This window comes from Salvelinus fontinalis, chromosome 32 (assembly GCF_029448725.1).
Source record: "Salvelinus fontinalis isolate EN_2023a chromosome 32, ASM2944872v1, whole genome shotgun sequence".
Lineage (NCBI taxonomy): Eukaryota > Metazoa > Chordata > Actinopteri > Salmoniformes > Salmonidae > Salvelinus > Salvelinus fontinalis.
This window is the reverse complement of record NC_074696.1, coordinates 39,161,812-39,186,290: the sequence shown is the minus strand read 5'-3', so window position 1 is coordinate 39,186,290 and position 24,479 is coordinate 39,161,812. Positions and strand designations below refer to the sequence as shown.

Here is a 24,479-nt window from a genome sequence, read left to right as displayed (position 1 = left end):
ACCCCGATAGCAGGGAGATGGGGAAAGATGTAACACACACACACACACACACACACACACACACACACACACACACACACACTGTGTGTGTTCTCACTCAGACAGTGAGCATGGTAAAGGAAAGGTGAATCTACTATGATTAGTGAAAACTGTGTTAACCTGATCCAATCAACCCCTTAGGATGGAAAATAAACAAAGACGAAAATGAACCAAAGAGTTGATGAACAAAAGGAGCTAAATCAACAAACAGAGGAGTGGAGACCCACAAAATCAGGCCAGGTCTCTGAAGATGATAAATGAGGAACGCAACCATCCAAGTCCCGGGGAATATTTACGGGAACACCTAATCAACATGACATCATATTACCAGTAAGTCACGTCGCTTTCAATGTAATCTATCTATCAAAGAATCTTCAGGAAAAAGAGAGCCAATTTCACATTGCCCCCCCCCCCCCAATTATTAAGTGGGGGGGGATTAACAAGAATTGAGGGAGTTGTAAGCTGATCCTAGAGCTGTGGCTATGGCCCAATCCTACCCGAAGCGTGCACATCAGCTACATCATAAACCCCCCCCCCCTCCCAAAAAAGACTACCCCAGAATCCTTTACAGCATGTCTCTGAGGATTTGGGTGGAGGGAGAGATGAGAGACCTGACTCACACACCATACGCAGGGACAGATCTATCTCACCTAGGTTAATATACTATTCAAAATCATTTCAAATACTTTAGCTGGCCTATATTGAGCTTGCCTGTTGCACTGAACCAATAAGAACGGCCAAAGTCCCAAACCATGCTCACTTAGCACTCCAGGCAGGCTAAAGCAGACGCTGTAAAGAATTTGAACGATTTGAAATAGTATTTGAAACCAGGATGGGGGCCGATGCAGCAGGGAGGGTGGAGAGAGGGGGGAAAGCAGGGGTGAGGACAGCAGAGACGCGAGGGCATGATTTAAGGGAAGGATTCCTCATCCGTCACCTCTGTCCCCCTTACCAGCCCTATACAGGAATTCCCAGTTGTAGTGGGGGGACTTCACAACACCTCATCCCTATCCCACTCCATAGACTATGTCAGCTGCTCTGGGGCAAAGGGACATGCAGTAGAGCCACCACACCCTGGAGTCTGTGTGTGTGTGTGTGTGTGTGTGTGTGTGTGTGTGTGTGTGTGTGTGTGTGTGTGTGAGAGGATGTTTCTAATTCCAGCCTTTTTCAGGGGGCGTGTCCGGAATCTCAGCTGTCTCCCCACCCTCCACACATATCGTCCCGAGAGACACACACACACCTAGTGGGCACACAAAGCACCCCTAAACACACAAGTGAATTCTGCTGATCACATAAGAGCACATGTACGCAGATAGTATGGCCAGCTATAAAAACATACTTGATAAACAGTCGGACTTGTCCGAACACGGGCCAACACGCCACATGTACGGAGAGGGACTGAGAGGGACTGCCGCAGGCCACTTAAAAACAACACCGCCCTACCCTTCCCCTCCCTCTTTCTCTCATCCGCCCCTCCGTCTCTTTGTGACTCAATACGACTTCACTAATCTGACAAGATCCTCTTGCACCTTAACCCCTAATCGTTACCACCCCCCCTAATGACATCATCTCTGTGGATTGGTAGTCTTTTTCCCTTCCGTCTAAACTGGGGTCTGGTGGGGGGATGGGATGGTGGAGCAGACAGGCTAGTCTGCTTTCAAGGCAGACAGACATGTTTAGGTTTGAAATGACCTGGCGAGATCCATTACAGCCCAGAGAGGAGAGCGGGACATAGAGGGAGAGGGGGCTTGAGAGAGAAAGAGAGAGAGAGGAAAGGAGAAGAGGGAGGGGTGAAATGTGGCAAGTGGGCTCCCTGAGTGAATGAAAGAGGATCTTAGGGAAAGGGAAGTCTTGCTAATCCTCATCTGCCTCGCTCTCTTTCTACCTCTCACTCCTCACCACCCCCCTCTCTCTACCTCTCACTCCTCACCACCCTCCTCTCTCTACCTCTCACTCCTCACCACCCTCCTCTCTCTACCTCTCACTCCTCACCACCCCCCTCTCTCTACCTCTCACTCCTCACCTCTCTCACTCCTCACTGCCCCCCTCTCACTCCTCACTGCCCCCCTCTCTCACTCCTCACTGCCCCCCTCTCTCACTCCTCACCGCCCCCCTCTCTCACTCCTCACCGCCCCCTCTCTCACTCCTCACCACCTCCCTCTCTACCTCTCACTCCTCACCACCCCCCTCTCTCTACCTCTCACTTCTCACCACCCCCCTCTCTCTACCTCACTCACCACCCCCCTCTCTCTACCTCTCACTTCTCACCACCCCCCTCTCTCTACCTCTCACTCCTCACCACCCCCTCTCTCTCTTCCTCTCACTCCTCACCACCTCCCTCTCTCTACCTCTCACTCCTCACCGCCCCCCTCTCTCACTCCTCACCGCCCCCCTCTCTCACTCCTCACCGCCCCCCTCTCTCACTCCTCACCGCCCCCCTCTCTCACTCCTCACCGCCCCCCTCTCTCACTCCTCACCGCCCCCTCTCTCACTCCTCACTGCCCCCCTCTCTCACTCCTCACTGCCCCCTCTCACTCCTCACCGCCCCCCTCTCTCTACCTCTCACTCCTCACCAACCCCCTCTCTCACTCCTCACTACCCCCCTCTCTCACTCCTCACCGCCCCCCTCTCTCTACCTCTCACTCCTCACCGCCCCCCTCTCTCACTCCTCACCGCCCCCCTCTCTCACTCCTCACCGCCCCCCTCTCTCACTCCTCACCGCCCCCCCTCTCTCACTCCTCACCGCCCCCCCTCTCTCACTCCTCACCGCCCCCCTCTCTCACTCCTCACCGCCCCCCTCTCTCACTCCTCACCGCCCCCCTCTCTCTACCTCTCACTCCTCACCAACCCCCTCTCTCTACCTCTCACTCCTCACCAACCCCCTCTCTCACTCCTCACCAACCCCCTCTCTCACTCCTCACCAACCCCCTCTCTCACTCCTCACCGCCCCCCTCTCTATACCTCTCACTCCTCACCACCCCCCTCTCTCACTCCTCACCGCCCCCCTCTCTCACTCCTCACCGCCCCCCTCTCTCTCTCACTCGCCGCCCTCCTCTCTCACTCCTCACCGCCCCCCTCTCTCTCACCCCTCACCACCCCCCTCTCTCTACCTCTCACTCCTCACCACCTCCCTCTCTCTACCTCTCACTCCTCACCACCCCCCCCTCACTCCTCACCACCCCCCTCTCTCTACCTCTCACTCCTCACCACCCACCTCTCTATACCTCTCACTCCTCACCACCCCCCTCTCTCTACCTCTCACTCCTCACCACCTCCCTCTCTCTACCTCACCACCTCCTCTCTCTACCTCTCACTCCTCACCACCCCTCTCTCTACCTCTCACTCCTCACCACCCCCCTCTCTCTACCTCCTCACCACCCCCCTCTCTCTACCTCCTCACCACCCCCCTCTCTCTACCTCCTCACCACCCCCCTCTCTCTACCTCCTCACCACCCCCCTCTCTCTACCTCCTCACCACCTCCCTCTACCTCCTCACCACCTCCCTCTACCTCCTCACCACCTCCCTCTCTCTACCTCCTCACTACCCCCTCACTCCTCACTGCCCCCCTCTCTCACTCCTCACCGCCCCCCTCTCTCTACCTCCCACTCCTCACCACCTCCCTCTCTCTACCTCCTCACCACCTCCCTCTCTCTACCTCACCACCTCCCTCTCTCTACCTCTCACTCCTCACCACCTCCCTCTCTACCCCCCTCTCTCACTCCTCACCGCCCCCCTCTCTCTACCTCCTCACCACCTCCCTCTCTCTCACTCCTCACCACCTCCCTCTCTCTCACTCCTCACCACCTCCCTCTCTCTACCTCCTCACTCCACACCACCTCCCTCTCTCTACCTCCTCACCACCTCACTCTCTCTACCCCTCACTCCTCACCACCTCCCTCTCTCTACCTCCTCACTCCTCACCACCCCCCTCTCTCTACCTCCTCACCACCCCCCTCTCTCTCACTCCTACCCCCCCCTCTCTCTCACTCCTCACCACCCCCTTCTCTCTACCTCTCACTCCTCACCACCCCCTTCTCTCTACCTCTCACTACTCACCACCCCACTCTCTCTACCCCTCACTCCTCACCACCCCCTCTCTCTACCCCTCACTCCTCACCACCCCCTCTCTCTACCCCTCACTCCTCACCACCCCACTCTCTCTACCCCTCACTCCTCACCACCCACCTCTCTCTACCTCTCACTCCTCACCACCCCACTCTCTCTACCCCTCACTCCTCACCACCCCCTCTCTCTACCCCTCACTCCTCACCACCCACCTCTCTCTACCCCTCACTCCTCACCACCCACCTCTCTCTACCTCTCACTCCTCACCACCCACCTCTCTCTACCTCTCACTCCTCACCACCCCACTCTCTCTACTCCTCACTCCTCATCACCCCCTCTCTCTACCCCTCACTCCTCACCACCCACCTCTCTCTACCCCTCACTCCTCACCACCCACCTCTCTCTACCCCTCACTCCTCACCACCCACCTCTCTCTACCTCTCACTCCTCACCACCCACCTCTCTCTACCTCTCACTCCTCACCACCCACCTCTCTCTACCCCTCACTCCTCACCACCCCCCTCTCTCTACCCCTCACTCCTCACCACCCACCTCTCTCTACCTCTCACTCCTCACCACCCCACTCTCTCTACCCCTCACTCCTCACCACTCCCTCTACCCCTCACTCCTCACCACCCACCTCTCTCTACCCCTCACTCCTCACCACCCACCTCTACCTCTCACTCCTCACCACCCCACTCTCTCTACCCCTCACTCCTCACCACCCCCTCTCTCTACCCCTCACTCCTCACCACCCCACTCTCTCTACCCCTCACTCCTCACCACCCACCTCTCTCTACCCCTCACTCCTCACCACCCACCTCTCTCTCCTCTCACTCCTCACCACCCCCTCTCTCTACCCCTCACCCCTCACCACCCCCCTCTCTCTACCTCCTCACCACCCCCCTCTCTCTACCTCCTCACCACCCCCCTCTCTCTACCTCCTCACCACCCCCCTCTCTCTACCTCCTCACCACCCCCCTCTCTCTACCTCCTCACCACCCCCCTCTCTCTACCTCCTCACCACCCCCCTCTTTCTACCTCCTCACCACCCCCCTCTCTCTACCTCCTCTCCACCCCCTCTCTCTCACTCCTCACCACCCCCTCTCTCTCACTCCTCACCACCCCCCTCTCTCTACCTCCTCACCACCCCCCTCTCTCTACCTCCTCACCACCCCCCCTCTCTCTACCTCCTCACCACCCCCCTCTCTCTACCTCCTCACCACCCCCCTCTCTCTACCTCCTCACCACCCCCCTCTCTCTACCTCCTCTCCACCCCCCTCTCTCTACCTCCTCTCCACCCCCCTCTCTCTACCTCCTCACCACCCCCCTCTCTCTACCTCCTCACCACCCCCCCTCTCTACCTCTCACCACCCCCCCCTCTCTACCTCTCACCACCCCCCCCTCTCTACCTCTCACCACCCCCCCCTCTCTACCTCTCACCACCCCCCCTCTCTACCTCTCACCACCCCCCCTCTCTACCTCTCACCACCCCCCCCTCTCTACCTCTCACCACCCCCCCCTCTCTACCTCTCACCACCCCCCCCTCTCTACCTCTCACCACCCCCCCCTCTCTACCTCTCACCACCACCCCCCTCTCTACCTCTCACCACCCCCCTCTCTCTACCTCTCACCACCCCCCTCTCTCTACCTCTCACCACCCCCCTCTCTCTACCTCTCACCACCCCCCTCTCTCTACCTCTCACCACCCCCCTCTCTCTACCTCTCACCACCCCCCTCTCTCTACCTCTCACCACCCCCCTCTCTCTACCTCTCACCACCCCCCCTCTCTCTACCTCTCACCACCCCCCTCTCTCTACCTCTCACCACCCCCCTCTCTCTACCTCTCACCACCCCCCTCTCTCTACCTCTCACCACCCCCCTCTCTCTACCTCTCACCACCCCCCTCTCTCTACCTCTCACCACCCCCCTCTCTCTACCTCTCACCACCCCCCTCTCTCTACCTCTCACTCCTCACCACCCCCTCTCTCTACCTCTCACTCCTCACCACCCCCTCTCTCTACCTCTCACTCCTCACCACCCCCTCTCTCTACCTCTCACTCCTCACCACCCCCTCTCTCTACCTCTCACTCCTCACCACCCCCTCTCTCTACCTCTCACTCCTCACCACCCCCTCTCTCTACCTCTCACTCCTCACCACCCCCCTCTCTCTACCTCTCACTCCTCACCACCCCCCTCTCTCTACCTCTCACTCCTCACCACCCCCCTCTCTCCCTGTAGACCCCTTCCTATGCACCCAGACTAACTCTTCATGCTCTAGATACAGCGCCGGCTGTACTTTTACAATGTGCCATTATTACTGCTATTACTACTGGCTGTAGTCAATGCCAGCAATGCCCAGCTTGTGTCTACATTTACACTGGAACATTCCATTAAGCTGTCGCCCTTCTCTTTTCCTCTCGCTCGCTAACTGCTATTCAGCTATTCACCGATTTCTCTTTCTCTCTCCCCCCCTTTCGCTCCTCTCCCTGCTCGTCTTCAGCCAAACATCCATCCCGCTTGCTCTCATTAAGAGGGGGAAAGAAAGGGATGGGGAGAAAGTAGTGGGGGGGCCAACCACAATATTAATAGTGTCGATAAATCAAGGGAGTAGAGAATAAGAGACAGCACAGGGAGGAAGAAGAAAGCTCACCAAGACACCAGCTGAACCAATCAGAAACCAGTGTCCAGTAAGTCTAGCAACACACCCTCTAATCAGATTAGGCTTGTCCTATATGTTAACAGGTTTATAATTATCCTTTTTTATTTGATATAATGACAATATAACCAATCATTAACATCATCTACTTAAATTCCACCATCTTAGGGAGCTTTTATATATACTTTTATTTAACTAGGTAAGTCAGTTAAGAACAAATTCTTATTTTCAATAACTGCCTAGGAACAGTGGGTTAACTTCATTGGGGTAGGGGGCAGTACTTTCACGTCTAGATGAAAAGCGTGCCCAGAGTAAACTGCCTGCTACTCAGGTCCAAATCCTAGGATATGCATATTATTATTAGATTTTGATAGAAAATACTCGGAGGTTTCTAAAACTGTTTGAATGATGTCTGTGAGTATAACATAACTCATATGGCAGGCAATAACCTGAGAAAAAATCCAACCAGGAAGAGGGAAATCTGAAGTTTGTAGGTTTTCAACTCTTTGCTTAGCCAAGATACAGTGGAAATGGTGTCATGTTGCACTTCCTAAGGCTTCCACTAGATGTCATCAGTCTATAGAACCTTGTTTGATGCTTCTACTGTGAAGTGGGGCCGAATGAGAGGGGAATGACTCAGAGGCCTGGCAGAATGCTTTGAGCTCGTGACGCTCGTTCACGTGAGAGCGAGCTCTGTTCCATTTGCTTTTCTGAAGACAGAGGAATTCTCCGGTTGGAACATTATTGAAGATTTATGATAAAAACATCCTAAAGATTGATTCTATACATCGTTTGACATGTTTCTACGGACTGTAACGGAACTTTTTGGACTTTTCGTCCGTACTTTCCGCTGGACTTGCACGCGCGTCGTGAGTTTAGATTATGTACTGAACACGCGAACAACAAGGAGGAATTTGGACATAAATGATGGACATTATCGTACAAAACAAACATTTATTGTTGAACTGGGATTCCTGGGAGTGCATTCTGATGAAGATCATCAAAGGTAAGTGAATATTTATAATGCTATTTCTGACTTATGTTGACTCCAACATGGCGGGTATCTCTTTGATTTGTCGTCTTAGCACCGTACTCAGATTATTGCATGGTCTGCTTTTTCCGTAAAGTTTTTTTGAAATCTGACACAGCGTTTGCATTAAGGACAAGTGGATCTAAAATTCAATGTGTAACACTTGTATTTTCATCAACATGTATGATGCCTATTTCTGTAAATTGATGTGGCGCTCTGCAAAATCACCCGATGTTTTGGAACTACTGAACATAACGCGCCAATGTAAACTGAGATTTTGGATATAAATATGAACTTCTTTATTGTGTAACATGAAGTCCTATGAGTGTCATCTGATGAAGATCATCAAAGGTTAGTGATTAATTTAATCTATATTTCTGCGTTTTGTGACTCCTCTCTTTGGCTGGAAAAATGGCTGTGTTTTTCTGTGAATAGGCATTCACCTAACATAATCGTTTGGTTTGTTTTCGTCATAAAGCCTATTTGAAATCGGACACTGTGGCTGGATTTACATGTATGTTTGAGGAATTTTAATTATGGGATTTCTGTTGTTTTGAATTTGGCGCCCTGCAGTTTCACTGGCTGTTGACGAGGTGAGACGCTACCGTCCCACATACCCTAGAGAGGTCAACTGCCTTGTTCAGGGGCAGAACGACAGATTTGTACCTTGTCAGCTCGGGGATTCGATCTTGCAACCTTTCGGTTACTAGTCCAACGCTCTAACTACTAGGCTACGCTGCCGCCCCAGAGCTACTGTATCTAGTAAATAAACAGATAGGAAGGAGGGTGTTGCAAACGTACTGACATACTGGTACTTCTAGTGCAGAGGATATGGCATAAAGCAAAGTAAAAAATATATATGCTTAATATCAATGGACAATGGACCTGTCTGTGTTGTATAGTACTCATGAAATATGTAACATTTCACAATGAATGAAAACCAATGGAAAGTAGCAGTACAATGGAGCAGCCCTGTTTCTGTATGGCTATTTAGCAGGACACAGCAAATTCCTATGGAACGTTCTACAGCAGATTCCTATTGAGGGGGAAGGAGTAGGCTAATTCTTGTTGGCTGGGTTACCTAGCCTGGGATTTCTCCTAGACGGCTGGGGGAGCATAGCTTGAAGAAGAAAAAAAAAACGTATGGTGTGCGAATCGCTCTGGTATCAAACTTAGCCTGTCGTCCGTCACCGTGGTGACAGGCCCTAACGAGTTCCAAGGGCTGGCGCCGGAGCAGTAGGGGGTCAGGGGGGGGTTGAGGGAACGTTATAAGAACGTTTAGACGCGAGCGAGTCACCATGGGCGAAGAAGTGCGTCAGACACTTGAAGTAGAGCAGCGCTGCTGTGACTAAACTCTCGTCTCTGCCTGGCTGTAGAACTCAGTCACACCCCCTGCGATGCTCATATGAATTATATATCACTCCTTTCTTGCATATAAGCTCACTCAAGTCCCCTACATACCTCAGTCCCCATAGACTGCTCTATAAATACAGCTGAGAGCCAGAGGAACGACTTGAGTTAGGAGAGGGGTCACACTCCATCACAACACCCTCCTCACAGCCCACTGTAGGAGCGGAGTCAGGAAAGAAACGTCACCCGTCCAAAATCCTGTTGGGGAAGGGAAGTAGCGAGAGAGCAAAGTTGAAGCTGGAGTTGATTTATAGAAGAGAGGATGCCACGGTACACTTCCTACAGTAGGCATAGTCCCACAGACAGAGAGACACACGCACTCAAAGCATCTGCGCTAGAAGAGGCTTAATCCACAAAGTTCAACAACCAAGAAGGGTCAAGTACTTTCCTCTGAGACCTCTCCCAAGAAATGGCTCTTATGTAACTGAATGCTTTCAAAAGGATCTGTGTTAGTCAATTGCTTATTTCAATAAGACGCACTAATTCTGTTGCAGGTCAGAGTCAAGCACCAGCTGAGAGGTTGTAACAAAATGGCCGCCAGAGCAACAACTGTGCAATACTATATACACAATGTCTGCTATATTTCTTTGCACGTTTGTTGAATATAATTCAAACCAAAGTACGTCAAGCTCAATTCTAGAAGAAATATAGCTTTTCACAACAACCCTAGCTGAACTGGTTCTAATAAATCCGCAATGCAATGTTTCCCAAAAGGTGGCTTGTGGCTAGGTAATACTGGAGCTGTGGCTAGAAACATAGTTTTCCATTCTCTGAGGAGTCACAAGACAATTCAGAAGGCTGTTCATTGATGCCGGCACCAAAAACACTTGGGAAACACATGCCAAGCTCACTTCTAGGACGCTGTACTACAGTATAACCATAGCTAGCTCTACCCAATTTACTAATCTCTGAAGACATAATACCCAAAGATATGACATGATAGTGCAGAACAAAAACTTTACAATAGAGTAGCCACAGAAAGATCATTATTTCCAGGCCTGGATGAAGTCATTATGGTCGGCGGCCCATCCATCACGGAACATTGACTTGAACGGGATTGTCCATTCTAGTCAATACATTTCAGTAGTAGCACATTCACATTCACAACCATAAACATCAAACTGTTCTTACCTTGAACTCGTGCAGCTGCTGCTTGATGGTGTCCACCTCCGTCCCCACCACGCCCTGCGAGTTCAGCCCTTCCTCTGCCCGTCCCAGTAGCCCTTGCAGCGCCGCCACCTGGGCGTAGAATTCTCCCACCTTCTCGGCAGCTGCCTCGATCTGCTCCAGTCTGGCCTGGCCCCTCTCGGCCAGCTTCCCAGCCTGGCGGCTCAGGGCCTCCGTCTCTCTCCTCAGGGCGAGGAGATCGGGAGACGACCCCTCTCGGCGGAGCATGGCGGTGCAGTCGCCCCCGTGACCTTCGAGCTCCGACCTCAACGTGGCCAGGCGAGCCAGGAAAGTGCGGACGGCGTCCGCCTGCGAGGCGAGCGAGTCGGCATCGCGCCCCACGGGGCTCAGCGAGTCCAGCTCGTCGTCCAGGTCGGCCAGGCGGGAGAAGAGGTCGCGTACCGAGGACTGGACTTCCCCCACACCCTGGAGACGGGACTCCAGGGTGGAACAGCACTTTTCAATCTAGAAGGGGGAGGGAGGGAAGGAGAAGGACGGAGAGACAGTTAATAATGTTAGCAAGTTGAAAGTGGCATGGCGCCTTGCTGATGTAATAATATGACATGAATAGCGGGACGAATCATGCTTCATGATTCAGCCTAGTTAATGTATCCTAGCTCTCTGCTTTGAGTCCTAACTTTCTCATTAGCGATGTGGAGGAAAAGAATGTGATCAGAGCGGTGGGATAAGAGACAAACTTATCTTATTAATAATGGTCAAATGTAATGACTTCTGACCATGTATCTGATTAAATACCATACTGATTTGTACCCGTCTATAAGTAACTATCTATGGCACATTTGGGAATTATACATACAGTGCCTTCAGAAAGTATTCATACCCCTTGACTTATTCCACATTTTGCTGTGTTACAGTCTGAATTCAAAATTGATTAAATATGTTTTTTTCTCACCCATCTACACACAATACCCCATACTGACAAAGTGAAAACATGTTTAAAAATGTTAGAAAATATTGAAAATTAAATACAGAAATATTTAATTTACTATTTAAAAGTATTCACACCCCTTTGCAAATTAAACTCAGGTTCATCCAATTTCCTATGATCATCCATGAGTAGTCACTTCAACTTGATTGGAGTCCACCTGTGGCTGATTCCACTGTTTGGACATGATTTAGAAAGAAACACACCTGCCTACAGATGGCCCCACAGTTGACAGTGTACAGTATGTCAGAGCAGAAACTATACCATGAAGGCCAAGGAACTGTCTGTAGATCACCGAGATAGAATTGTGATGAGGCATATGTCTGGGGGAGGGTATAAAACTATTTGAAGAGTGTTGAAAGTTTCCAAGAGCACAGTGGTTTCCATCATTCGGAAATTTAAAAAATATGGAATTACCCAGACTCTGCCTAGAGCTGGCCGTACGACCAAACTGGGCAACCGGGCAAGAAGGACCTTGGTCAGGGAGGTGACCGAGAAACCAATAACCACTGACAGAACTACTTGGCTGGAGTTTGCAAAAAGGTACATGAAATTCTCAGATTCTAAAGCAAAATATTCTGTGGTCTGATGAGACAAACATTCAACTAATTTGGCCTGAATGCAAAGCACAATGTCTGGAGAAAACCAGGCACAGCTCATCACAAGTTCAACACCATCCCTACCATGAGGCATGGTGGTGCTATGGGGATGCTTTACAGCGACAGGGACTGGGAGACTGGTAAGGATAGAGGGAACAATGAATGGAGCCAAACACAGGAAAACCCATGATGAGAACCTGCTTCAGAGTGCAAACGACCTTGGAAGGTGGTTTAGATTTACATTCCAACAGGACAATTAGCCAAAGCAATGGCTTCAAAACAAAAATGTGTAAGTCCTTGAGTGGCCCATCCCATTGAAGATTGCTGTGCACAGCCGCTCCCCATCTAACTTAACAAAGCTTGAGAGAATCTGCAAGGATGAATGGGGGAAAAAATCCCCAAATCCAGATGTGCAAAGCTGATACACAACATACCCAAGACAACTCAAAGCTGATACACAACATACCCAAGACAACTCAAAGCTGATACACAACATACCCAAGACAACTCAAAGCTGATATACAACATACCCAAGACAACTCAAAGCTGATATACAACATACCCAAGACAACTCAAAGCTGATACACAACATACCCAAGACAACTCAAAGCTGATACACAACATACCCAAGACAACTCAAAGCTGATATACAACATACCCAAGACAACTCAAAGCTGATACACAACATACCCAAGACAACTCAAAGCTGATACACAACATACCCAAGACAACTCAAAGCTGATACACAACATACCCAAGACAACTCAAAGCTGATATACAACATACCCAAGACAACTCAAAGCTGATATAACATACCCAAGACAACTCAAAGCTGATATACAACATACCCAAGACAACTCAAAGCTGATATACAACATACCCAAGACAACTCAAAGCTGAAACACAACACACCTAAGACAACTCAAAGCTGATACACAACACACCCAAGACAACTCAAAGCTGATACACAACACACCCAAGACAACTCAAAGCTGATACACAACATACCCAAGACAACTCAATGCTGATACACAACATACCCAAGACAACTCATAGCTGATACACAACATACCCAAGACAACTCAAAGCTGATATACAACACACCCAAGACAACTCAAAGCTGATACACAACATACCCAAGACAACTCAAAGCTGATACACAACATACCCAAGACAACTCAAAGCTGATACACAACATACCCAAGACAACTCAAAGCTGTAATGGCCACCAAAGGTGCTTCTACAAAGTATTGACTCGGGTGTGAATACCTATTTAAATGAGGTCTTTCTGTATTTGATCATCAATAAATTAGCAAACATTTCTAAAAACAGGTTTTCACTTAGTCATTGTGGGGTATTGTGTGTGGATGGGTGAGACTTTTTTTTTATTGAATCAATTTTGAATTCAGGCTGTAACAACAAAATGTGGAATAAGTCAAGGGCTATGAATACTTTCGGAAGGCACTGGATCACTATACAGAACAATGCCCTTGACTCGTTGGTTTACATCTCAGTAAAGTGATTCAATGGTCTGAAGTTTCCTATCTGTACAATGACCATATAAGACACTGGAACTCTGAATACTTGAACTCCTCTGTCAGCTTAAATAAGTTCTGTTCTCTATCTCAACTCACACACACATGCACATACATACATGCTCACACACACATACACACACACACACACACACACACACACACACACACACACACACACACACACACACACACGCTCAGTCACAACACACAAGCCTTCACACCCTCGCACACAATGACCTTTGCTAAAACTAGCTCCTCCTTTGGATCAGCCACACTCCAGGCTGAATAGATTGGCTGTGTTACAATACTCATAAATGGATTCCTTTCATTGTCTCCTTTCCTTATTTGTCCACTAACGTAATTGTAAAGGATGATGTAATTGGAAAAGTGATGAGTCCAACAAACCCAAACAAATGCTTTCAAAAGAGGAACGGCCGTTGAAGAGTATTGAGACACCCTTATTGTCTTTGTGTATTATATTTTTCAAAACCGCTTCATTTTTGGAACATTCTTCTATTGAACAGAATACAGGCCTCCATCTTTCATCTGAGTGTCGATTAAATATTTATACTTTTTTATATATGAAATACAGTTTATACTAAATTCCTCACACATCTTCTCACCTTTTCGCTGACGTCTCCAAACTCTCTGTCCGTGTCTCGGGCCTGCTGCTCCAGCCTCTGTCCTCCCTCTCCGCCACCCCCTGCTGTGTGGGGTGCGTCCTGCACCAGCCCCTGGGCCAGATCCCTCAGGTAGGCCACCTGTGGCTGCAGCGAGTGGAGGGTCTCCTGCTGGCTCCTCAGCCGCTCCAGGCTCTTGTTGCTGCACGCCTGTGGGCCCAGCGCCTCCTGCACCTCGATCTGATGCCGCGCCGCCTCCAGCCTCCTCTCCACCGTCTGCCGCCCGTCCTCAAACTCCTTAAGTCGACCCGCTAACTCTTCCAGCTGGGAAACACAGTTCTGGAGTTTTTCTGCCAGCCCGTCGACTCTACGGTTGAGTTGGGCTTTTTCGTCACGTATGTCTTCTTCTCCGACGCAGCAGTGTTCCAGGAGTTGGTCGGCTGCAGTGTTTAAATCCTCCAGGACTGGGCGATGGTGCTCCAGGTCTAACCCCAGCTGCCTGGCCTTCTGCAAGGCCTCGTCCAGGGCCGCAGGGTCGAGGGAGGGCTGGATGTCAGCTTCCCGCTTCTCGCACTCTGTCACCCAGGGCGTGAGCTTGGCGTGGTGCTGCTGGTAACTCTCGGCCTTGGTCAGGGCGGTTTTCAGCCGGTTCTGGCGTTCCACGATGCACTGATTAATCTCATCCCAGTCCTGGCGTAGGGTGGCGAGCCGGGACTGTAAGGCTGATCGTTCTTCGCCGCCGGCGGGTAGCTTGGCGAGCAGGGAGGCCCCCTCGGCCTGGATGAGCTCGTAGGGGCCACGTTGGCTGGCCACCCCACGATGATGCTCATCTTGCTGGGCAAACAGGGTCCGGATAGCCTCGGGCTGGCAGGGGAGGGATTCGGCGGTAGAGTCTCTTTGACCACACTGGTTGTCCAGCCAGCTCCGCAGCTCCTCGAACATCTGCTGGAACTGCTGGGTGCTTGAGAGAGCAGCTTGGAGCTGGGATAGACCTTCAGCTGAGGGAGAGGACAGAGGATTTGAACGCTATCCATTTACAGATGTTTTGATGAAGAACATTTAACCAGATGGACTAGCTACCTGAGAGGTTATAGCGCTGGATTCAAAACCTTGACAACTAGCCACAAAGAGACCAAAACCCCCAGAATATAGCCTCCACCACATACAAATACTACTGAAGCCAACAGAGATTCATACAAACAGAATTAAAACGAACACCATAGACAAGACAGACGACTCACTGGCCCTCTCCTCCAGGCTCCTCAGCGGGCTGCTCACGCTCTCCAGCCTCTTCTTCAGCTCGTCTCTCAGGTAAGGTTCAACCACGATGGCGCTCAGCTCGCCGCACAGCTTCTCCGCCTCGCCCAGCTCATCCCTCCTCTGCTCCAGCTCAGAGCGGATCTCGCCTGTCTCCTGCAGGCGCTGTTTCAGGGCCTCGGGCTGGGCACTGAGCGAGGCCTGGCCGTCCAGCCGCTCGCCTAGCGCCCCCACGCTAACCGAAAGGTCCTTCAGCAGGGCCTGGTATCGCTCGCTGGTGCCCTGGGCCTGGTCGATGTGCTCCGAGCGCCGGGACAGACGTTGAGTGAGGTCGTCCCACTGCTGAGAGATGGAGCCCAGCTCGGACCGGACCTCCGCTAGGTCCTTGGCATCCTGCGGGGAGGAGTCGCCACCAGATGGGGAAAGGATGCCCTCGGCCGCCTGGGTGAGTTGGTCGAACTGGGGCCGGCGGGTCTCAAACTCACGCAGCATGAACTGTGGAGGACGGAGGGAAGGGAAAGAGGAGTCGGAACATTATCTGTCAATCAGGAATAATCTCTACATTTTGGCTAGTACAGTTTATCACTAATTAATCAGAACGCTGTTGGTAATCGTTTATGCCGATTCAAGAACAGAATTGGCAAGTTGTGGACAATCTATTGTGATATTATTTTTCATTCTTTTTCATGTGTTCAACATAGAGGACCTGAACTATGTACCTGTACTTGTTGTTTCTGGGTGTTCAGCATGTTGGGGTCGATGCTCAGGGGTCCCAGCACACTCATCATCAGCTCCTTCTCTCTGAGCCATGGACCCAACTGACTGGCTGCTGTGGCAAAGCTGCCCAGCCTATCGGCACAGGTCTCCAGTTCAGTCTGTCTCTGTACTGCCGTCTCTTTGGCCTTTTCCCAGCGGGAGTCTAAGTAAATAGGAAGTGAACGTCGGAGTGAAAAACCATAGCAACTATTACTTATATTCAAAAATGACTAACAAAATAGTGGAGAACCATAACAGTGAAACCGATGGGTTCCATGAGTGACTCAGCCCGACTGAATAAACAATTTGATTATAGACCCAGTTATTATTTTGACTGGCTTATGTCCACAAACTATTTTTTTTATTCTGCCTCTGTACGCTTTCCTCATGACTCATACACTGGGTATCCAGCAGAGAGAGTGAGTCTTAGATCCACATGGCTTTGAAATAAGGCCCTGTGTGAAATGTGTGGAGAAAGGAACACGGCAGAGCTCCTATCTTCAAAACCACAGGGCTATAAATCAGGTCAGGGTAAAGACATCAAGAATTTGAAGGTGATTTTATTAGCTTTGACAAGGAGTCATCCCATTCATTCGCTACATTAAAAATAAAATCCTTTGCTGAGGCAAATCTCAAATAACTACGACATTAGCCGGTCTTCTTATCCTCTGAAATGTACAGAACCATATGTTCCTTAAACGGATTCATCTACCATTCAAAATGGCTGGCTCTATTAATTATTTGATTCAGGGCAAAGTCTTAGGTTGATGGCCATGGAAATTATACAGGCCTACTGGTTCCTTATGTTAGAAAGTGTCCCTTACCCCACAAGTTTCAAAATGGCCGACCCTATTCATCCATCCCAGTAGCACTCACCGATCTCCTTCATTTGTTCTCTCCAGGTGTCTGCCTCTGGGGAGTCTGGGTTGTCTGCTATCAGCTTCTCCAGGGTGCTCTTCAGCTCCTCCACCTTCCCAGAATGCTCTGCCAGCTCAGACAGTAAGGCCTAAAGTATAGAGAAAGAAGAGCATATCAGTATGTTGGCTACAAAAAGACAAGGATAAGCATTTAGAATGGAAGCAATAGAGTGTAAAATGTTTATGTCAGCTAGGGGGTGATAAATGATTTTCCAATGTAGCATTGTTGACCAACTAGCAGAGACATAATACACCCCAATATTGACTGTGGTTTGACCCGAGTCCAGACACTCACCTTGTTCTCCTGGGCCTGGGCGCGTACCAACTCCGGTTTGGAGGGGGAGGTGGTGGTCTGGCCCAGGTGCAGGCTGTTCTCCCGGTCTCCCAGCCAGCGGCTGAGCTCCTCGGTACCCTGGCTGGCCTTCTGTCTGAGCTCCAGAGAAGCCTCCTGGTGCCCCCGTCTGTTCTTCAGTTCCCCTCCCAGCTCCTCGTAACGACCGTTCACTTCCGCCACCGCCACCTGCATCTCTGTCAGGTCTGAGAGAAAAATGGACGACAATCTATCAAAACAAACCCAATCACATTTAATTGGTATGGTGTTTTGGTGATTGGTATGGAGTCACTCTGTGATATGTTGTGTGGTCCTCCCACTACCACTCAGGAAACCATGCAGTTTATTAGACTACAGATGAAATAAGTGATGAACTTCACAGGGTGGTGAAAGTGAACGTGATGGAGCTTGATACTCCTTTCCAATAAATAACGAGGGTCTTATTCTGGTGACATGATGCATATTGTTTTTATGCAGATTATTGAATATTTCGCATGAAAACCTGGTCGCCAGCTGGATGGAAACCTAGCTACTGAAGGACTTTGGTGGACGTTATTATCCCGAGCAACCGAATATTAGTGACAACAAACATTTGTAATGGTGTTAGACACTGCAGTAGCACACATCCTGTAAGAAGCTCACAGACAGAAGACAGACACACAGAAAATGGATACACGGTAAGCATTTTTGGGAGCGAGCGAGCGAGCAGATTGTACGCCAAGCAGTGACGTCCACAGTAGTAAGCGCTGGAGAGCATCTCGTACGAGGAAGGAGGCCAGAGACGATTGGTTTGGATAAGGGAGTGAGGGTGAGCTCACCTTTGCATGTGTGAATGCCATTAACCCTGCTGGGGCTGTCTGCACCATTGATCTGGGGAACACCTGGGAGAGAGACACACACACACTACACTCAGACAACTACACACATTGCAACAAACACTAACACACATTCGCGTACAGACCAACACAAACACTGATAAGCATATAACACGATCAGTCTCTGGGTTGCCACACGCTGTACACACAGACAGTCTTGCATGGACATGTTTTGCACTTAAAAGACAGCCTTTCCTCACAGTACACGCACACTGATAGCACGCTGATAGCATAGACTTCAACACGCACCTCACAGACAGAGCGTGGATGAACTTGGACATGCAGGCAGCAGGGGACGCACACAGGCAGTTTTTTCCCCATTCCTCTTACCTGTCTTGGCCTGGGGGGCAGTGATGTTGATGATGAGGGTCTCCAGTTCTGATCCAGTCTTGTTCAGCTCCTGAACCCGAACTCCCTGGGCCTCCCAGTCACTCAGCAAGTCCTTAGTAAAAACAAAAAAATGTCAGAAAGTTAATAATGGCCTTATATAATTCCTCAATGAATATTCACATGGACATGTCGCTCTGAATCACTATCATGCTTTGGAACGTATTTATCACTACGGAATCTAGCATTACCTTAGAATGAGTGAAATATGTTTCAGTGATTGATTGAGGATTCTGTTTGCTGCATGAGTGTGATTAAACCAGGTACTAATTTAAAAAAAAAGGGCACACACACACACCTTGAGCTGCTGCACTCTCCTCTGCAGGGCCTCTGTGCTGAGGTTGGACTCTTTGGGAGGCAGCTGCTCCTGTGTTGTGCGGAGCCACCTGAGGAGGGAGCCAGAGAGAGAGCGGAACTGGCCCAGCCGCTGCTCACAACTCTGGGTGGCGTTGTACCTGGAGCGGGAAGGAGAAGGTTAGAGACAAGTGAAGAGGGGATGGCGAGAGAAACAAGATGGGGGGAAAAAAAGAAAGAGGGGGGGGGGGGTAGACGTTGAGAAAGCGGGTGAAAAACAAAAGAGGGATGAAGAGAGGAGTAAGAGATGGAAAGAGGGAGAGATCATTTGAATTCAATCCCACTATCATGTCCATATAAAACACGCAACCATCACATTAAAATCACATGCTCCATGACACAAAAAGAGAGAGCTACGCAGTCAAGGATAAACCAGTATCTCGACCGTATTCGCCCAAGGCTATAGTCTCCTTGGCCTTGACCCCTGCTTTGTACCTGTTCTGCCCCAATCGCAGCTGCTTTCAAAACAGTGCACTGACTGCGGTGCACACAGACAAAACAATCATGATATAACAGTCTGGGTCATTGAAAGTGTTTTATTTATGTTTTGTTCACAGTCTGTAAGTGAGAGCCTCTTCTCTATGTCTGATAAATGGACACGGAACTGTGCCCACCAAGGCTTATTTTAGTAACCGTTGACCACATTCACTCCTGCGCCATCAGCTAACACTGTCCACCCCCCACACCATTGTTGGCAACCCACAGCGTTAAGAGACAGGCCTAATCCCTCACTATATATTGTCAGGTTCTTATTTCTCAGAGTAATTGACTCACGGACACGATAGAAGCTTTAACCAAGTTGAATCATTCCCCAAAGGTTCTGTACAGCTGAAATCAGACCGCTAAACATCTCAGACATCACAGCTTATATGCATCCTCCTTAAGACACTCCTCCTTACAGTTTATGGCTCCACAGGAAAGAAGGTAACCAGATACCAACCCTGATGACTCCCTTTAGGGAAACTGACCTCACCCCCTGACCTCAACCCCTTCTTCACCTAATCCACAGATAGCCATCTGTCTTTCCTATATCAACACGTCGCTCTCCTCTCCTCCAACAAAACACATTCCAAAGCCTTCTGGCTTTTTACAAACTCTCTCTATTCAAGGCTTTGCCTCTATCATTTATTTAATATCTCAATGTTCAAAGTTTAGCCGATTCCAACAATGTTTTAGCCGCTATATGGGAGCTTTTGCGATCTTTTGCTAGACGAACAGACAGTCCAATGGTATTTATAAGTGGCCTGACGTAGAAATATAAACACTAGAAGGGGCATTGCCAGTCATTCTATTTCTATGAGGCCCAACTCCCTTGTGGCATGTCACAAGTGTGGCTAGTCTAACCAGGGCGACAAGGCAACATAAGGTGAATGCACCAATTTGTAAGTCGCTCTGGATAAGAGCGTCTGCTAAATGACTTAAATGTAAATGTAAACTACCATACAGGAAGTTTCTTTTTTTGTTGTCATTTAGCAGACACTCTTACAGGAGGAATTAGTGTTAAGTGCCTTGCTCAAGGGCAAACAGCTGTTCCCCCTAGTCGACTATGGGATTCGAACCAGCAACCTTGGTTAACCGCTAAGCGGTTGGCTTAACCGCTAAGCTGCCTGCCACACCAGTGGATGAATTTGTATGGCATTGGCGTGAAGAGAAATGCCATGAGTGTCACATTTCAGACTGTAATGGTGGCAGCAATGTGACAGTGTGTTGTCTTATTGTGCTGTACCCATCTCCCCCTAGTGGGATTGGTGCTGCACTACAAGCATACGTGCACCTAGAGACCTTGAAATCGATTTCGACAAGTGCTTCTTTGCTTTGTGTATTCTAGGGCAGGGCTTACCTACAGTGAACTACAAAGCTTATACACAGGGCTTTGCTTTGGTGTTGTATTGGATTTGGCTCAGCGTTTTTCTGAGGCAGTGCTGCTTACCTTTCAGTGATGTTGGATTCCAGCCGGGCGAACTCATCGGACACCTCACTGACTTTGTCCAGTAGGGTCTGTGTGCTGGTCAGGGCCTTGGCTTGGCTGAGGTCTGTCCCCAGCTGGCAGAATGACTTCAGTTGACCTGCCTCCTGCTCCTGCTCCGCTCTCACCTCCTGTAGTAGTAACGTAGACACAGATGTGTTATCTGAAGGTAGCCTACCGTCCCCGAAATCCCTCTGCCTTCTTCCACTTCTCTGTTCAAAGATCTCTATGGTTCTTCACTATTATTTATCATCACCATCCTCTCACCTCAATGTAACACTGATATATACAGGTCTGCACCTCTATCCTCCTACCACCTCTCTGTTTACATTCATATCTATGGTCTGACGGACTGATATCTATGGTACGGGAACACTTTAAGGGACCACAATGGAAATTATATATTTTTTTAAGTCAATGAATTATGTATTGTGTGTATATGTATTTTTTTTTACTGTCAAATCAAATCAATCTTTACCATCCCACCCCTTTTACCTCAATGGTCTGTCTGTAGTCCTCCACACTGCGGTCAGGCTGTCCCGCGGGGCTCAGAGCTCTCAGCCTGGTCTGAGTAAAACCCTGCAAGTCCGTACTCAGTCTCTCATAGTTCTCCAGCTTGGGCAGGAGCCCCCGGAGCTCAGCCTCCCTCTCGGCCTGCTTGGCCTGTGCAGCGGCGTAGTGCCGGGTCAGGCTCTCTAGTGACCCCTGGAGCCCGGAGGCCGTGGAGGCGTCAGAGCTCTGGAGCAGTTTGGAGACAGAGTCGCAGGTGGCCTCCACACTGCCCTGTCTGGATAACAGCTCCTGGCGTAGTTTCTGGAACAGAGGGGAAGTGGGTTAAAAGAAGTTCATGTAACACAGCTGCAAAGTGGAAGTGTGTATTATTTTTTTTAGATAATAGTCTATGTAAGTATGGTAAAAAATATATATCTGAAACAGGATTATAGCAGCTGCAGGCTATTTCATGTTCCATTGTGGACCTGTATTTCTACTATGGTACCTGATTCTGTGTGAGGGCATCCTGGACAGCCTGTGCGGTGGGTTGGACAGGCCCGGGGGTCAGCAGTAGGCCGTCCAGCCATGCTAGCAGGCCCTTCAGCCCCTCTTGGACACTGACCGACTGGGCTACGGACGTCTGGAGCTGCTCAGCCCGCTCTGACACGGACTCAGACAGCGAGCTGAACCTCTTCTCCAGACCATCTGGCTCAGAGAGAGGAAGGATGAGAGAATTCCAGGGTGATTACTTTTCTCCATCACGATATAGACTCATGTGTTTAGGTGGATGGATTTAAAAGACATCAACAGAGATGGGGGTGTTTAGTAAGACAAGAAGATACACGGCATGATCTATGAGGATGTGGAGGGATGAATAAGATATAACACTATAGCAGGTTATGGACGGCAGAGCAATAGATATACAGTACCGTTCAAAAGTTTGGGGTCACTTAGAAATGTCCTTGTTTTCCATGAAAACATACATGAAATGAGTTGCAAACTGAATAGGAGATATAGTCAAGACGTTGACAAGGTTTTAAATAATGATTTTTAATTTGAAATAATAATTGTGTCCTTCAAACTTTGCTTTCGTCAAAGAATCCTCCATTTGCAGCAACTACCGCCTTGCAGACCTTTTGCATTCTAGTTAATCTGAAGAGATTTCACCCCATGCTTCCTGAAGCACCTCCCACAAGTTGGATTGGCTTGATAGGCACTTCTTACGTACCATACGGTCAAGCTGCTCCCACAACAGCTCAATATGGTTGAGATCTGGTGACTGTGCTGGCCACTCCATTATAGACAGAATACCAGCTGACTGCTTCTTCGCTAAATAGTTATTGCATGGTTTGGAGCTAAATAGTTATTGCATGGTTTGGAGCTGTGCTTTGGGTCATTGTCCTGTTGTAGGATGGAAATTGGCTCCAGTTAAGTGCCGTCCACAGGGTATGGCATGGCGTTGCAAAATGGAGTGATAGCCTTCCTTCTTCAAAATCCCTTTTACCATGTTCAAATCTCCCACTTTACCACCACCAAAGCACATCCAGACCATCACATTGCCTCCACCATGCTTGACAGATGGCGTCAAGCACTCCTCCAGCATCTTTTCATTTTTTCTGCGTCTCACAAATGTTCTTCTTTGTGATCGGAACACCTCAAACTTAGATTCGTCTGTCCATAACACTTTTTTACCAATCTTCCTCTGTCCAGTGTCTGTGTTCTTTTGCCCATCTTAATCTTTTCTTTTCATTGGCTTTTTCTTTGCAATTCTGCCTAGAAGGCCAGCATCCCGGAATCGCCTCTTCAATGTTGACATTGAGACTGGTGTTTTGTGCGTACTATTTAATGAAGCTGCCAGGTGAGGACTTGTGAGGCGTCTGTTTCTCAAACTAGACACTCTAATGTACTTGTCCTCTTGCTCAGTTGTGCACTGGGGCATCCCACTCCTCTTTCTATTCTGGTTAGGGCCAGTTTGCGCTGTTCTGTGAAGGGAGTAGTACACAGCGTTGTACGAGATCTTCAGTTTCTTGGCAATTTCTCGCATGGAATAGACATCATTTCTCAGAACAAGAAATAGACTGACGAGTTTCAGAAGAAAGTTATTTGTTTTTGGTCATTTTGAGCCTGTAATCGAAACCACAAATGCTAATGCCCCAGATACTCAACTAGTCTAAAGAGGCCAGTTTAATTGCTTCTTTAATCAGCATAACAGTTTTCAGCTGTGCTAACATAATTGCAAAAGGGTTTTCTAATGATTTAAAATGATAAACTTGGATTAGCTAACACAACTTGTCATTGGAACACAGGAGTGATGGTTGCTGATAATGGGACTCTATACGCTTATGTAGATATTCCATAAAAAAAGCAGTTTCCAGCTACAATAGTAATTTACAACATTAACAATGTCTACACTGTATTTCTGATACATTTGATGTTATTTTGATGGACCAAAAATGTGCTTTTCTTTCAAAAACAAGGACATTTCTAAGTGACCCCAAACTTTTGAACGGTGGTGTAGTTGTGAGCTTGTGTACCTGCAGTGCTGATGATCTCAGCAGCTCTGAGAGTGGGGGACTCCCGTGTGTTAGCCAGCTCCCTGCCTGCCCTCCTCACCTTCTCCAACTGGACTGACCTCTCCGCCAGCTCATCCTGCAACAGCTGACCAGAACACAGGGAGAGAGGGGGAAGAAAAAGAACAGAAAAGAAAGGGGAAAAGGGAGGAGAAATGTTGAGGTGCAGGGAATAGAAAACAGAGTTCTATATACATGTGACTGAACGATAGTGTCGCCTCGTTCAGTCACATGTATATACTGTATAAAATCATTCCGCACACCCCACCTATTTCTATGCTCTCTCTCACCTGTACGGCCCGCAGTGTGTTCTGTAGTGTCTGTGTGTCGGTCTCTCCGCTGGGTCCGGCTATACTCTGGTTCTGCTCCTGGGTGCTGAGCCAGGTGTGGAGCGACACAGCCTCGTCCTGGTACTGCTGGTAGCGTTCCAGCAGACCCGACAGACGCCCGCCCAGATCTGACGACTGGAGAAGGAAGACAGGGGTGGGGGTGGGGGGGGG

At 49.3% G+C, this 24,479-nt stretch overlaps 1 protein-coding gene across 22 annotated transcripts in view; it reads right to left on the bottom strand.

The window, feature by feature from the left end:
• Positions 1–24,479, bottom strand: part of LOC129831305 (microtubule-actin cross-linking factor 1-like) — a 258,379-nt gene that overhangs the window by 59,264 nt on the left and 174,636 nt on the right. For 19 of the 22 annotated variants that reach the window (XM_055894583.1, XM_055894588.1, XM_055894594.1 and 16 more), the window contains 14 exons: positions 24,270–24,443; positions 23,944–24,067; positions 21,915–22,114; positions 21,413–21,730; positions 20,882–21,048; positions 18,896–19,052; positions 18,541–18,652; positions 18,154–18,216; positions 17,300–17,541; positions 16,964–17,093; positions 16,051–16,250; positions 15,316–15,826; positions 14,078–15,072; positions 10,336–10,836 (listed from right to left, as the gene is read on the bottom strand). In XM_055894583.1, the coding sequence (XP_055750558.1) occupies positions 10,336–10,836; positions 14,078–15,072; positions 15,316–15,826; positions 16,051–16,250; positions 16,964–17,093; positions 17,300–17,541; positions 18,154–18,216; positions 18,541–18,652; positions 18,896–19,052; positions 20,882–21,048; positions 21,413–21,730; positions 21,915–22,114; positions 23,944–24,067; positions 24,270–24,443 (3,894 nt within the window). The remainder of the gene's footprint in view (positions 1–10,335; positions 10,837–14,077; positions 15,073–15,315; positions 15,827–16,050; positions 16,251–16,963; positions 17,094–17,299; positions 17,542–18,153; positions 18,217–18,540; positions 18,653–18,895; positions 19,053–20,881; positions 21,049–21,412; positions 21,731–21,914; positions 22,115–23,943; positions 24,068–24,269; positions 24,444–24,479) is intronic. The other 3 variants (XM_055894593.1, XM_055894576.1, XM_055894573.1) reach the window with 2 other exon arrangements.